Consider the following 15,863-nt stretch of genomic DNA (forward strand, 5'->3'; position numbering starts at 1 on the left):
GTTCTAGCCAGTTGACCAAAATAAAAAGTGTGAAGTATTCTTTTACTCCTCAGGTGTCTTTAAATTATCTACTTTGCTTACATTTTAGTCTTCACTATTTTTTTGTTCGAAGATTAATATATGTCATAACTTAGTTTATTAGTTTATTTTAATATAAAGGAGTCTATTGATAGTAGTGAATGGTTGTAAACTAACTTCATAAGGTCACCAACAACTAATTTTAAACATTGCATTATCATTTTTTTATTTTTAATAGATTAAAATATTAAATGATATTTTTGAATGTTTATATCATCAATTTTAATCCTTCATCTATAATTTTCATTTCATATTGTGAAGTGATCTTAAAATTTATAAAAAAAAGTATGTAAAACTAATTGTCGGCCATATTGATAAATATATAAAAAAATTACTTTAATAAATTTGTCTATATTAAAATAGAATAAATTACAGTACACATAATGATTTTTTAAGCCTACAGTATACAATGATATAAACCCCTTAAAGGAAAAGAATGAAACTTTTAAAATAAAATACAATGAAAAATTAATTTAATCATCCCTCGGGAGGAGATTCTAATTTACTAAAAAAAAACTGTGTTTTAGCTAAACCTTTTTATGCCAATAGATTATGCTAGTGTAATAATTTTTAGTATTATGCAAAAAATAAACTATTTGGTTTTTTATTTTTCATTTTGTTCTTTTTATTCCAAATCTCAAGATTAAAGATGTACTACTATTTTTTTTGCTTAAAATAATTTGGAATATAAAAATTATAAATTTATCAAATAAATTAAATTTTATCTAAAACTATATTTTAATGTTAAAAAATAAATCAAATACGGAGATAAATTATAGTTATTAATTCAAAAAGATTGCATCCTAAAATAAACGATACTCTAAACTCTAACAATATATGTGATTATTATCATGCCCTGTAAGTAGATGTAAGAAAATGATCTTTCAGCAAAGCGAAGGTTCAACAGTCCACAACCTTTGGTTCTTCCATTAATCCATTAAATACATTAAACTTTCTGAAGATCTAAAAAGTTATATGCAAACGTTGACATGATATCCGTTCTTGTATGTTGGTAGCCATCTCCATTAAAGAACTAACAACTAAACACTACTAAAAAAACAAAATTTCCTTATTAATGCGTAAAAGGAACAAGTGATTTCATTCTCCCATAATAAAACGCGGCAATCCAAATCTAACACCTTGTTCTTTTTCTTGAAGCACAAAACAATGGATGCTCTGAATTTGACTTTAATCCTCACATTTTGCATCATTGCTGCCCTCTCACAAGCAACGCATCATCTAGCCATCAAATCTTCGAAGCTTAACCAAACCCAGCAGCAGGTAAGAAGTAGTTTTCATTAATGCCCTATTTACGTATGAACTAATTAATTAAGCATGCATATTGACGTAAAGAACATAATATATAGGTAGATTAGAGATGTAAGGGTAGTCAAATTTCAAAAAAGCATTTCCATTATTTTTTACCAAACAAATGTTAGTCTGGTATAATGTTAGTTTTATTAACAGAGGACAACATTTTTTTCTTCCATTTTTCTTTAATCATTCAATTCATCTTATATCTCCTACTAAAGCATTTTCATATATATTTTGCACATGACACTAAAATCAAGATATATGAATCGTATATGCAAGTTGCAGCTCGACGAGGGTTGTAGTTACGTTGCCACCATAAAGACAAGTTGCAGTTCTACTTTCTACGCGAGAGGTGAAATCGATCTTATATTTGGTGACGCTTATGGCAATCAGGTTCCTACTCTACCATAATCATATATATGCGTCTCTCTTGCTCTTAAAATCAAGCCAATAAAAAAATGTATATAATAATGAGTAAATAGTAGTAATTGATATTAATTTTATTTGTGTGAATTTGATTGATAATCAATCAGGTTTATGTTCCAGAACTGCCTGGTCATTTTGATGATTGTTCTACGAATTCATATGATGTGATACAGCACGGTGCATGTACACACCAAATCTGCCATCTACAGCTATACTGGACTGGAGATTCTGATTTGATACTGGAGACAGTGAGCATATATAACCACCTCGACGACCCTGTTACATTTTACTACCACACTGTTATTCCTCCGGCGGGTGGTCCCTATGGCTTTGATGATTGTCATGATTATTAGTACATCATTCGTTAATATTTCTGGAAGGGCATTGTCTTTTATAATTCAATTATGAAAAACAAAATATTAAATTATTAATTATATTTTATTAGTAACTAATTTTTTTAAAATGGTTCTTATATAAAAATAATAATTAAACTACGTATAAATTTATTTATATGCTGTTATATACTTATTTTATAATGGTTTTTTTTAACGGCCAAACAGTTTTATTAAAGAAGCAATCTTTTAGGATGTACAAGACGTACCCTTAAAGATCTAGAAATACAAGTTTGATTGATCAAACCCCATCAAACCTCTGAAGCAAAATACATGAATTCCAATCCCAAGATCATTCGAAAACTACCAGACCCAACCCCACGCTAACAAGCAAACACAACTGCCCAAAAATCACCATGATCACTTCAAACTACACCCATCTTTAACGAGATTCTGGCAAACAGAAATATAGCGTTTATAACCGACCGTTGCCCATCAAAACTCCTCCTAACACGGGACTTTGTTCACCAGATGTAAACAGGCTAGCCCTTGCAGGTATTTATAGCAAAAAAAAATTGTTTATTGCCAATCATTGACATCGAAACTTGCCTCATAATATAGGTGAAATGCTTGAAAAACAAAAACAAAAAAATCCAAATTTAACCAAAAAAAAAAAAGAAAGAAATAGTAGCTTGCATCAGTAACCAAATGCACGTTGATTTTCAATAACTCTACTTTCAATAAGATTTTGATTGTAATTTCTTTAAATTAAAACAAAGAAATCCAAACATATATTAATTTCTAAATCTTCTAGAGCATTTAAGACGAGTGGATATTAATGATACTCCCACCAAAACAAATAATGAAAAAGATGTAAAAGAACATGCTGTTTGCTGATTTGTTATACCATATGCGGAGCGGTTAAAACTTAAAGTAATGTTCTTATTAATACAAAGTGAGCAGTATATTACCAATGGCTAGAACAAAAAGTGGAAAAGTGGAGAGAATATTTAGAACCAGTGTATTTCCTTTTTCTATTATTTCCTCTCAGTATATCTCCGGGCATAGGTGGTGCAGCAGGCACGTCATTAAGACTACTTTACATATGCTACTACTGAAAACCTTTAGCCAAACATATTCTGTTGCCTTTCAAACGTAACTACCATTGCAATCACATGATTTACTTTCACAGCCTCTGCGCAACTCTTTCATACAAATCACGAGGCCAATTCCTCCTTAAATTGTTTGCAATGAAACTTGCAATCTGAAAAGGAAAAAAAAAAAGATTTAGCCATTATGAACATGCTACATTATAACCTAAGCTGACAAGGAAGCTTCATAAGTGCTGGTATAGGGTAACAATACACAAACCATACCCTCCCTCAAAAAGTGTGTAATATTTTCATAACATGTAAATTAAAATTTACCCTGTAGTTTGCTTGATGTTTATTTGTACCTCATTATTGCTTTTTCTTCTAGTAAAGGCAACATATTTTGTACAAAATCAAGCAAATTTTCTCGTCTTTCTTTTCTTGTACTAGTATAGAATTAATTTCATATCCATGATCTATATCCTATATATTTTATACAAAAATCAGAAAACAGAACAAATGAGTATTCACTACATCAGAATGGATTAAGGACAGAGGATAGGAATTTAAGTGCAGTTATCACATACAATAATGACATGGATTCGTATTAAAAGATTAGGACTAATTCCTAGGAAAACTTCAAGATATGAGTTATGTTTTCAACTTGACCATAGATTTTACCATAACATTCGGAAGGCATAAGCTTAGTTCTGTGAGTGCTCCCATCAAATCATTGTTGACAAAGAATAAAGTGAACCATGCTATTTCAACAAAAGCAAATAAAGCAAAGATATAACCTAACAAAACAACGGGATCCATGAGATAATACCTTAGCCCTCAAGGCACGAAGAGATCCATCAGAGTCTGTCACATTATCCAGACAAGTGAGAGCAGTCTTCAAAAGATCTGGAATACAAGCTTGGACATGAGGAGATAAATTTTCAAGCACATCAACAGCAATATCAGGGCCTCGGGGGTCTAAAGGAAGGAATGGAAGTTTAGCAACCTCCCTTAATGCATCAAGATAATGTCCAAGCCTTGCTAATTTGTGAATCGACAATATTGACTCAAGTTGTCGTAACACAGTTTGCTGGTCAAAAACATGTTCTCTCTCTTGAAGCCTGCAAAAAGAATTCAATCGATCATTTTACTGAAGTATGGAATGCTGCTATGCTACATAAAAAAATAACAATAATTTTGTAGAATTGAACTTCTAAAATCATTCTGAGTTGCAGCAACTCAAGCAATAGTCAGGCAACTTGGAATTTCCAAGTCCAACTTCTTAAGAATAACATACTACACCCATGGAATCTGCAAACAAATGCCCAATCCTATGGTGGTACATCTCAATTCACCAGTATGTCATCCCCATGCCCATGCAGCACCTGGACTTCCCAGATATGATATGCAGAAGCAGACATTTTAACTGCTAGATCACTCCATGATAAATGGTAAGTGTAAAGATCAAAACATACTGGAGTAAAATCATCGCACAATAAATTCTAAATGTGCTAATATATTTCAAAGAATAAGCTGAAATAGAAGAATGCCAATATTACAGATCAAACTATAGCCATTTATGAAACAAGGAAATCAGATAAGAGCTTCAATATGACCTGACATCTGGGTAATAAGAGTATGTCTCCAAAATCTCATTGCCAGAATGGATGAGGCCAGCAGTACGACTCTCGCCATCTAATCTTCCACGGAAAAGGGCACAAATAGCTTCAGAGAGGCACTTATTGATGGTATCCAGTGCCGTTGAGAAGGAACCCACTCTCTTCTGAATTTCTATAGACTGAACCAAAAACATCCAGCATTGGTAAAAGCAATATTATGGTTAGACAAAAACCCAGTAATCCACAAAAAAGAATGTGAAACAAGGAAAAAAGAGAGGTAATGAAAAAATAGAGGCCAGAAAAGGAAGTATGGATGACTGGATAACATTATTGGAAAGATAAATCTAAGAGTAAAGACACAACAAGAAAAATAAAATGTGAAAAATAATTGCAATTTATATGAAATAACACATATTAAACTTTGAAAATAAATAAGTGAAAAATATCCCTGGATGCATTAAAGAATGATTTAGCTTTGCACCAGAAAAAAGCAAGTCTAAGAGGTCAAATTAAAATAAGGTTAATATCAGAATGAAGTGCTGCCCCACTCTCTAGCTACATCTAGAACCTGATTATGGTGTGTAAGATAACCTTATCAGGTTATAATTTGGTTATGGCAGATGAAGGAATTCCTTCTTTTCCTATTTTCCCCCCTAAATTAAAATGGTAGTATAAGAAAGAAAGAAATCACCTTGTCATACATCCCAGCCTCCTGACACTGGCATGCAGCTTCAATTAAAAATTGTTGCCTTGCTTTTGGATCAGTCACAAAACGTCCCAATTCACCTTCTTCTCCCGTACCTCTTGCACCAAGTAGAAGATATATGCCTCCATCCCTTAACAATAGTTCAGTTAGAAGCTGCTTCACCATCAAATTTCTCTGCCTTTGTTGATCAACATTACCTCTACCAGTCCAAGATAACTCCCCCCCGCCCACTGCTGCAGCAGCTTGTGCGAAATATTCTAGGGCCATTTGGAGATCACCAAGACGCAAATACATAGATCCATACTGCCTGATAATGGTCGACACTTCCGCATAAGCATCCATCACTCCTAACTTTTGCCCAGAACCAGCACCTTCAGAAAGGACCCCATGATCAGCTAGCACAATTGATAGGTGGGCAGCATCAATGTTATATCCTTCATCTCCTGCTTCCTTAGACAAGTATAATACAGCTGGAAGCAATTGAATGCTTAAAAGCAAGATATAGGGATATACCAAAGGATCTTTTCCATTTTTTGTATAGTACGAGGGCTCAAATTTATTCAGGTAACTTTGCAAATCATCCAAACTGTACGGAATCAGACCATCACTTAGAACAATGGATGAAGGTCCACTAGGGCAATCCCGCACAGCTGACAATTTGAACCACAAGAAATCCTCTATTGTACTAAAGAGACTTGGCTGATCTCTAAGCAGGCGATCGATATGCCTTCGAGAACCTGATATGATGGCATACAGAAGTAACTTTTTCTTGTCATATGCAGTACGACCTACCCGGTCACCAGTTCTCAACATTCTTTCACATTCCTCCGATGCAGCAGTTGCAATCTCTTCTGGTACCATCCCTCCTTTATTAATCCACTCTGTGAGCTGTCAGAAATAAGTAAATTGTTAAGAAAGATTACATCATAAATTAGTAAATAAGTAGTAACCACAGTATGTACCAAAGGAGCAAATTGATGTGAAGTACGTGAAGATTGGGCAACATTTCTTGCTTCGTCATAATAACCAGACCTCAGGCAAAAATATATCTGTCACCAAAATAGTGCAAGCTTAGCCCATCAACAATATTATTAATTTCAAGAAACAAAAAAGGAATTAGGAATATCAGTGAACTGAGTCAGACCAAGGAAAAATACAACAAAGAAAACAAATAATCTAGTATAGCTGATTTTATAATCAGACAAGCATCTGAAACCTGCTGCCATGTGGTATCAACAGGAGGCTGCCGCCGAGCATCGCCAGCATCAAAATCCAGTACACCATAATCCCTCAACCGAATCTACACAGCAATAACTAAAATCAGGGGTCTTTTTTAAATTACATGCATGGCATTATTTATAAGACACATTTTTCAAACCGAGACAAACCCGAAGGAAGGCGCGGATTCTTTGCAAATTCCCAACACCACCACCAAGAGCAGCCTACCATTACATAAAAAAGCAAGCAGAAATTAAGTGTTCATAACAAAAACAAATTCATGCATGCTCTCTTATATGAAATAAAGAACATCAGAAATAAGCAAAAAAATTGAGAAAAGCTTGCAAAGTATCACTATTTCTTGAAGCATGTCCCTCAAAACCATGGAATGCAAACATAAGAAATCCAAATGTAGATTATCAACATTAAGTCATTAATAAATAAATAAACAGGTATAAACAACGGTTTGTAAGATAACAATTGGCTCAAACAACACAAAATCCTGTCTGCTGTCTTATATTAATAAAGAACCCGCAATGGGAAGCCAGAGATTCTGGAAGCTTGACAAAGTTTTTTCTCAAAAAAGATCCCTCAAAAGCATAGCATGCAATCGCAGGGAGTAACAAATTACTTGTGCAGGATGACTTTGTATGGTATCCATGATGTATTTCTCATGTCCCCATTCAAGGTGGCGTCTTGCACCAATAATCAATGACATCCTTTTTGAAACACATTGCACGGCTGAGTCCTCACCCATCAGCATCTGTTTCAATGAGCTAAGTTATATAAAGAATAAATAAAATATTTTCTTAGTCACAGACTCATAGGTAGCACAATAAAAAGCTGTATGCACAAGTTATTCTTTCTGTTTTGTCTATTAACATAAAAGTATACAACTACAAGAACAACCTGAACAAGGTGCCATATCTTTCGCATTGTTACTGACTTTCCACCACTAGCATCAATGCCCAAATTTTCATATGCACCTTTGAAAGCTGCAGCAGGCTAAGAGCCATAAAAAAATAATGAAAATTAACTTACATGCATGTAAACACAGGTTAATATTGCTTTAGGGAAGATAGTATGGCAAACATCTCAAAAACATATAATGTGCTATTGTATATCCAAAATGAAGACTGGACATGATATTGAATTAAAAATTCAAAACATCAGTTTCATGCCAATTAATATTTGATCACAAAAGGCTTGACTTTTAAACAGGCGCACAACATAGAATTCAATCCGATATAGAAATCTCATTATAAATATAAGAGATGGAGAAACTAGGGAACGTACTTTAAATGGTGAACCAGCCTCCCTTGCTTTATTCAGTTTTTTCACTACCTCGGCATAGACAGATGCCTTTTTCTCCACAATAGGTCTGCCAGTCAGAGAAACAATCTCCATGCTAGGCATACCAGAAGAGACTTGTGAAGTAGAAGATACAGACACAATTTGACCCGGTAGGGTACCCACATTGCTGTTAGCAGCAATGTTTGTCCTAGGTAATGTTGAAATTCGACTTAAACTCTGAAGGAAATCACGCTTTTCTTTTTGCCAATCCTCCTGTCAAACAGTAAATTCTACTGAGCAGCAAGGAAGCTGAGTCACACAATATCAAGAAGAAATAAACCTATCTTAAAATATAATAATGGTAAAATACTCATCCCAATTAAGCAATTGCAGCAAATATGAAATAAAATTATTTACTCACTTCACTATGCTACTTGATTTCATATGTGAAGTTCCACAGACTAACCTAAGCATGTTCAATAGGAAAGCAATCAGCTAAAAGGGATGCTTTTGTTTGTGAAAGTTAACCAGGTCAGCCAACCTAATTGTCATTGTTCAGACTGTTAAAAACTATTAAGTTGTATGAATTGAACAGAAGGACAGAAGTATTTATTTTTCCTTATCTTTTTACTTTCTATTTGTCTTTATTTTCTAAGAGAAAATGATAAATTTTCACAGAAAGAGTAAATAAGGATTACAAAGAAGGTTCTTCACCCAAAAAGGAGATATCCTCATTAACAAAGACAAAAAAATAAAACATGGAAAAAATAAGCAATCCTATTAATAGAATAAATATATCCAATCCCTTTGTCATAATCAAATCCTAAAAGCCATAAAAAATCTAAAGGTATTTTTTATTCAAGGCATTTCACTACAACTTAACAAATAAAAGAAAAGTAAATATAACTATATAGGACAGATTTATTATTTTCAGCAATGCAAGGGAAATATAAAAACACATCAAATACGCAAAAAAAAAAAGGTTTACTAATACTATGCCAAGGATTCTTATTTTGGTAGTTTTATGAATTTATAGCTTAGCCAAGGCCTACTGCAAAAGATATCTCCAGTCAAATATGAAAAGAAATCAAACCCCAAATTACAAGATAATAGAAAACATAATAAAGGATTATACCATAAAAGACATCATTACACTAACCTCTAATACTTTCATCATATAATCATTGAAACTCCTGAGATTATCCTTCTGAGCTTCTTGGACAGCAGAGACCATCGCCATTTCATGAACCTGAGAGGAAAACATAGTAAACAATATTGTCACAATTCCATTCGAAAAGGAGTAGATGTACAGTGTAAGAACATTTTCTTGATTTTCTATAACAAGTAAAAAACTTCACATACAAACTGAATACTTTTGCTTAGAGAACAATGGGGGCAACAGACAAAGACAAAAGCAGCATTTAGATACAACAATCATGCCACAATACCGTGCTCATCTGTGGAAAAGTAAAAACTGTATAAAAATGAAACAAATCATAATTTACATCAACAAAGGATAGCTCTTCAACTCTGATAATAGGCAATATTGTAATGTAATGGAAGAATTCAAAAAACAAAATTCTGACAATATATTTGAATATATATAGGAACAAATATTTCTCACTGGTTTTGTGAACATTGGATGGAAAAAATACAAACAATAAATAGAGTATTTTGTGTCTCATACTGATAAAAGTGATCCAAATTGAATCATTCTAATGTCTAAAGTGAAAATTACCTGCTGCAGATACTCTTCAACGCTTGTTGCCTCAACAGGAAAAACATCCTCAAAAGTTGTCTGCAAAGGGGGAAAAAGAAAAGATGTGGCATCAGCAAGAATTATGTACTAGAGAGAGCCCCAACAAAAACAACTAGGCATGAACTTTCAAGGGAAACTACATTTGCTAACAAACAAGTTATATCAGGAAAACAACTAATGAGGCCTATCATGGAATGCATAAAATATCTACCCAACAGGCAAAAAGTAGAATACTTAATAAGCCAATCAAAGCGAAAATGTTCAATGTAAAAAGTATACAAAATTTGATATTAAGTAGTACCTTCAGTTCAAATGACTTCAGATCCCTTGCAAGCTGCTCTGCATTTATCCCCTCACGAGCAAGGAGCCTGTCCATGCAAAAGAAATAAGAAAATGACCATAATACTTGACTATGTGTAATCATTTTATCATGCACTTTCTGCTTTAAGAAAAATGATGGAAACCCATCAATTTTGGGATGTAAGAAGACGGTCTCCACTCATCCTAGTAAGAAAATGTGAAGTTAAAGAGGTGCCCCTTTAGAAAGGGCTAGAGGGAGACCAAATGAAACACAATGGGAATTGGGAAATGGGATACTGTTTCAGAGGATCAAGTTAACCATGGGGCTTCATGAATGCATGATACATGATTGAGTTTGGGTGAAATGAAAATCTAGAATCCAAGTAGCCAACACCATTTGGCGGCAATAAGGCTAGGATAAGAAGTACAAATCTTACTAACAACTCAAAGCACTCCAACTAGCCATAAGTTAATTTAAAATTTTTCATAATTTCTAAACCGTATGTGATTAAATAATTCATACATAATAAAAAAAAAAAAAAAAAACTTGCAACAATAAAAATTCATAACCAAAGAGTACCTTGTTGCAGCAATAGATTGAGAAGGTGCTTCAGTCCTTACTGTCTTGGATTTAAGCTTCTTGGATAATGCTTCCAGTTGATCTAAGTTCCTCTGAACAATGTAAAAAGGTGAATTCAAAACCAGAGAACCCAAAATCAATATTTAATCAACATTTATTTCTTGTTTATTAAATTAGTGACAATTCTGACTGACAGCAAGCAATGCTTATCCATTAACTTGGTCAAATGGAAGTTATCGTTAGTTCACAATTGAAAGACACTTATACTCAGTCTCCAGATTCATTTTATGCATTAGTAACCAGAGTTTCAATGTGTTCCAGTACCCAACTGAAACACCACTTAATGAGAAAAAATACATCTAAAGTCAAGGCAATTTGTTCTTCTTGGCGGAATTTTCCATAGCAACTAAAATAAAACAGTGAAAAATTGATTTATAGAAAATGAAGCATGTGGCAAACGGTAATTGTTTTGGAGGAATATTAAAAGGAACAAGTAGATTAGGCGGCATTGGTACGAAATTGACAAATAAAAAACGAAGATGAAATTGTAAAGTAAAGTGAAGTGAGTTAGTTGGGAAGAGAAAGAAACCTGAAGTGGAGGGAACTGAGCAGAAGGAGCAGCTTGTTCGAGAAGCTTGGTGGAAGAATGTAGCAGATCAGTCCAACTACCCAACTCTTCGTTCGCCATCTCTCTTGAGCTGAATGAAGCTCCGCGCAAGGAAACGCTCTTAAGCCCTAAAATTTGAAAAGTAAGGTTCGGTTCTGCACAACGGGGATGCACACCCAAACCGACGGCTTTTTTCGGACCGGGTTGGAACTTGGAAATTGGAAATTTGGAATCACCAAACATTCCCCATTTATATTTATGTATTATCTAAATAATTTCATAAAAGTTATTTTTTTAGAGTATTAGATAATTAAAAAGTAGTAGAATTATCTAATTTTTAAAGTAAGTATTACAAAATTAATAATTTTATTATATATAATATGATGGTAGTGTCAACCATATTTACACATATTTAAAAATAAATGATAATGATAAAGTTCACTTTAAAATCGTAAAAAAAATTCACTTTATACGGAAAAAATCTACATTTAATTTTTATGAAAAAATGTTCATGAATTAATTACGTTAACAAAATTTACCAGATTATTTTATTCTTTACACAAATCAATTAATTTCCACACATATTATTTTTTTAACCTTTATACAGAAAATTAAAAAATATTATAATTTGATAAATGGTACGAATTAATTTAAAAATATTTTATATAAAAAACAATAGATGATGTTTAGACAAATTATAATATTTTTTTATTGTATCAACATTGAGTTTAATTGTATCATCTTCTATGGAAGTCTAGTAAATCAATCTTGGTTGCCTCTGAATTGTTGACGACTTTTGAAGGTAAAAAACAATACATGATGATTAATTTGGAATCTGATTGATGCTAAACCATTTGAGGCCAAATGTTGTATTGAAAAATCTTTGCATTACTAGTTCTCTACAAAAACCAACACATATCGGTAAGAGAGGTCATGTATTGTGACCAATTTGAACACGAATCCAAACTCTTGGATGAGAGATGTGTGAAATCCATGATATTCTTGAAATTCAAGGATTCTCACACCATCTTGGATTGGGGCAATCACACAACATATGTAAAAGTTTTCTCTTTGTAATCGCATGTGTGACAAAAAATATAGAAAGAGAGGTATCATATAAAAGGAACTTAGTGTATGTTTGATAGAGTAGAAAGAAAAAATATGAAATTTTTGAATTAAAATAGAAAATAAAAGTATAAATCTCACAAAATTTTAGTATTCATTTTACTTATTTTTCCTTCTCTTTAACCTCTATCAATTAATTTTTAAAACTTAAATGCATTAAAATTAATTTCATATCAAGCCGAATTAATGGGATAGAAAGGAAAATGAACACCCTAATTTAGTACTGTATAATAATGTACCAAAAGTTTAACAAAAAATAACAAATTTTTCTCTCAATGCAGTCAGTCATTCAGTCAATGATCACTTGTTGAATACTTCTCAATTCATAATATGAAAAATAAGTTTTGGAGGCTAAATATTTGTCAATTCCATACCTCTCGTGTCAATTTGAATGGCCCACGGCAACCAACTTAAAGCTTGATCCATTATTTGAGTTGTCCTTTTTATGTTCACAATTAATGATATTGATTATATATGGTTTATGACAACTTTAATAAAATAATTTGATGGAAATTCTGTTTTGAATAATTACCTTTTGCTAGCCATAATCTTTCGCTCCTTTTGTCTGAATCATACGGTAGCTATCTTAGTGACTTTCTATATGGCAATTATGGTAGTCTTCCTGAAGATGTTTTCCTAGTAAGCGTGCATGACCAAAGATTGCTTCAAGTCTAAAAATTCAGGTCATAATATATATGACTTTGTTTTGGAAACAATCATATGTTGAAATGGCCAATTTTCAAAATATCACACATATGTGAATGTTTTAAGAATAAAACAAGTGTATTGGTTGATCAATTACTTTGAAGACGTTTCTTGAATAAACATTACTAGTACAGCACTTGCGTAGGTATGCATAAGCGATTATGTTTTATACATGTTTTCTTAATTAGGGAGCATAACGAAAGATTGATTCAAGTCAGGTCATTTAACTTCATTATTTGAGCTACAATGTGATGGAGAGAGATTAATCCGCCTTCAGCTTAGTTAGTTTAATTATTATTTACAGAATTATACTTTTTTTTTGTTTATTCGTAGAATCAAAGATAGATATATAAAATACGCACAATGAAGTATACTCGATCGTTAGTTTAACACAAGGAAAACTTGTGTTTATTATTATTATTATTATTATTATCAGTCCTGTTATTAAAAACTTGGTTAGGCGACAAGGACGTGATGAATGCCTTTTCTTCCTTTCATTTATTGATCGACCATGATATGATAATGCCGGTGGAGTTAGTGTGCACACACTCACTTGGTGGACCTAACACCCCGTGTGTCATGCTAAGTTTTTTTCAAAGTCACCATGCCCATATATAATTTTATTTTTGTAATTTACATAGCTCCACCATATATTTATTAACAAATCATCACAATCAAAGTTTTAAATTAGTCCCATCGGAAAAAGCCGTCGAAAGGGGCCATGAGTGAAGAATATATGAATGAACTTATGAAAAATCATTTTTCAATTGAAATCATTATAATTTTGGACTCGAATTTTCAACAACATCATGTTAATTAATTAATATAACTTTTGAATTTTTTTTATATGTATAATCTTAAAAAAAGCCAATATATTATTTTCAACGATAAACGTATTATTTACCGATAAAATTATTCATATAGAATTGGGTGTCATGTAAAACAAACGTATGGCTTCATACTAAAATAATACATATATAAATATAGGTCTTACATTTAATAATATCATCACTTATATTTTAAATATTTTGATAAAAACACTAAATTTATATTATTCATTGAAGATAGTGTATGGATTCTTTCTATAACTAATTGGTATTGAAGAATTTATCTAGATAATAGTATATAGTACTACCAATTAATATAGTGTGAAACTTAATAGCACTTGTAACCAATATTTTCATCAACTGTCCTGTCTCTTTTTTATTTATTATGCGCATTGAGAAAAAGTCTGACTCACGCAACACAACAATTAATACTTAAAAAGAAATTCATGTGCGTATTGCTTTCAACTTCAACTTGAAGTAGATAGAAAGAGGCTATGGCTGGTCTTCAAAGATCTGCAGTGTCCTTCAGGAGGCAGGGTTCATCAGGCTTCGTTTGGGACGATAGGTTCTTATCAGAGGAATTGAACAAAGTCAAAGAAGATCAGAACAACAACAACGATGGCGGCCCCGAGATTAAAGAGCTTCATCAAGTTCAAACAACGCCGCCACCGGAGAGAACCCGCTCCAACGGCGGAGCACGGGGTTACCGCACCGGAAAAGTTTCGCCGGCAATTGAGCCACCGTCTCCCAGGCTCTCTGCATGCGGCTTCTGCGCCGCCTTTGGGAAAGCAGGGGACAACAAGCCCCAACGGACTACACCCGCCAAACATCGACCAAGGTAGACGGTGGTTCAGGTGACGGAGACAGAATATTCCGGCCAGGTTTCTATGTAATGTTTACTTCTAGGTTTGTAGGTAGGCCCGGATGAGTTGAATTCATGTTACGAACATAATCATGACCACCTCTCTATTTCTCTCTGCAAGTTTTCTTTCTATCTACCACCCTTCTTTCTTCCTTTAATTGTATTTTTTTCTTCCAAATTTTCCCGATCAAAAAAATTTTCCAAATATTTTCTAAATTACGAATCTTACCTCCTAAATTATAATATATTGTAAAATTTATCTCAACACAGAAAAATCTTCTCAATCATGACAATTTTTTCTCTAAACTGCTACAATTAAGACATTTTTTCTCTAAACTTCTAATATATGTTGCTATGTACAAAAAAAAACTGACACAATTTAAGACAAATTGTGACTTTTTGTAAATTAGCTAGGGGTAAAGTTAATGAAAGCAAAATTTGTGAGATTACGAAATTTTTTAGGGAAAAACTATAATTAAGTTTTTTTGTTTTTTCTTTTTGGTGTTTAAATTGTCTTAGAGTATGTTTGGATACAAGATTTTAACTTAGGAAAATAATTTATGAAAGAATTTGAATTTATGTAATCTAGAATTTATTGTTTGGATGTTTTTTTTAAGAATTTAAAATTTTAGAATTTTAAAACATAATTTTAAACAACTAAAAATCTATAATTTCAATTTCCTTCTAAAAAGGTAACAAATTGAAATTCTCTTTTTACTGTTTTCTTCAAGAAACACGGTCTGATACTATGAAACATTAATGGGGCCGGAGAACGTAGAGAAACACGTATAACTATCACTTTAATCATATCTTTTTATTCATTTTTTTTTACCCTCATAATTTTAACTTTTTTTATCTAAACACAAAAATTTGAAAATAAAAAAATTTCAATTGAAGTATTTGAAATTCTTAAAATTTTAAATTTCTCCATCCAAACACATTCTAGATCAATTAATTAGCCGGTAAAAATGTTTTCTTCTGGTTGGGTTTAGTAGACATAATTGATGTTTGTGGGAAAGGG

General features: G+C 32.5%; 3 protein-coding genes across 6 annotated transcripts; 2 read left to right on the plus strand and 1 right to left on the minus strand.

Moving 5' to 3' along the window:
* The first annotated feature begins 946 nt into the window (after nucleotides 1-946).
* On the plus strand, nucleotides 947-2,266 carry LOC102665316 (embryo-specific protein ATS3B). 4 transcript variants are annotated; one of them, XM_014766347.2, is made up of 4 exons: nucleotides 947-1,082; nucleotides 1,237-1,359; nucleotides 1,672-1,785; nucleotides 1,926-2,266. In XM_014766347.2, exons 1-4 carry the CDS (start codon nucleotides 1,068-1,070, stop codon nucleotides 2,169-2,171), a joined length of 498 nt encoding a protein of 165 aa, XP_014621833.1. In that variant the 5' UTR covers nucleotides 947-1,067; the 3' UTR covers nucleotides 2,172-2,266. The 4 variants fall into 4 exon arrangements, with proteins under 4 accessions (XP_014621833.1, XP_040864505.1, XP_006595478.2 ...); XM_041008571.1 differs by having other exon boundaries at nucleotides 1,992-2,266; XM_006595415.4 differs by having other exon boundaries at nucleotides 1,678-1,785.
* Nucleotides 2,267-3,071: 805 nt separating this feature from the next.
* On the minus strand, nucleotides 3,072-11,541 carry LOC100782831 (nuclear pore complex protein NUP93A). Its single transcript, XM_003543626.5, has 15 exons — nucleotides 11,306-11,541; nucleotides 10,717-10,808; nucleotides 10,138-10,204; nucleotides 9,816-9,875; nucleotides 9,237-9,326; nucleotides 8,081-8,350; nucleotides 7,694-7,789; nucleotides 7,416-7,547; nucleotides 6,955-7,008; nucleotides 6,783-6,866; nucleotides 6,529-6,615; nucleotides 5,552-6,454; nucleotides 4,858-5,039; nucleotides 4,071-4,362; nucleotides 3,072-3,414 (listed from the first exon to the last, which is right to left on the minus strand). Exons 1-15 carry the CDS (start codon nucleotides 11,402-11,404, stop codon nucleotides 3,337-3,339), a joined length of 2,586 nt encoding a protein of 861 aa, XP_003543674.1. The 5' UTR covers nucleotides 11,405-11,541; the 3' UTR covers nucleotides 3,072-3,336.
* Nucleotides 11,542-14,325: 2,784 nt separating this feature from the next.
* Nucleotides 14,326-14,978, plus strand: LOC100783364 (MAPK kinase substrate protein At1g80180). The gene has a single exon (XM_003543627.5). It carries the CDS (start codon nucleotides 14,475-14,477, stop codon nucleotides 14,820-14,822), a length of 348 nt encoding a protein of 115 aa, XP_003543675.1. The 5' UTR covers nucleotides 14,326-14,474; the 3' UTR covers nucleotides 14,823-14,978.
* The last annotated feature ends 885 nt before the right edge of the window (nucleotides 14,979-15,863 follow it).

This window comes from Glycine max, chromosome 13 (assembly GCF_000004515.6).
Source record: "Glycine max cultivar Williams 82 chromosome 13, Glycine_max_v4.0, whole genome shotgun sequence".
Classification (NCBI taxonomy): Eukaryota; Viridiplantae; Streptophyta; class Magnoliopsida; order Fabales; family Fabaceae; genus Glycine; species Glycine max.

What these genes read in the sequence shown, in the direction of transcription:
- LOC100783364 (XM_003543627.5), top strand. Translation starts at nt 14,475, where the DNA reads ATGGCTGGTCTTCAAAGATCTGCAGTGTCCTTCAGGAGGCAGGGTTCA.
- LOC100782831 (XM_003543626.5), bottom strand. Translation starts at nt 11,404, where the DNA reads ATGGCGAACGAAGAGTTGGGTAGTTGGACTGATCTGCTACATTCTTCC. An exon ending in TACAAAGTCATCCTGCACAA is followed by an intron (nt 7,009 to 7,415) that starts GTAATTTGTTAC and finishes ATGTAATGGTAG; the next exon opens with GCTGCTCTTGGTGGTGGTGT. An exon ending in TTGATACCACATGGCAGCAG is followed by an intron (nt 6,616 to 6,782) that starts GTTTCAGATGCT and finishes TTTTGGTGACAG; the next exon opens with ATATATTTTTGCCTGAGGTC.
- LOC102665316 (XM_014766347.2), top strand. An exon ending in TTAACCAAACCCAGCAGCAG is followed by an intron (nt 1,360 to 1,671) that starts GTAAGAAGTAGT and finishes CGTATATGCAAG; the next exon opens with TTGCAGCTCGACGAGGGTTG. An exon ending in GTGACGCTTATGGCAATCAG is followed by an intron (nt 1,786 to 1,925) that starts GTTCCTACTCTA and finishes ATAATCAATCAG; the next exon opens with GTTTATGTTCCAGAACTGCC.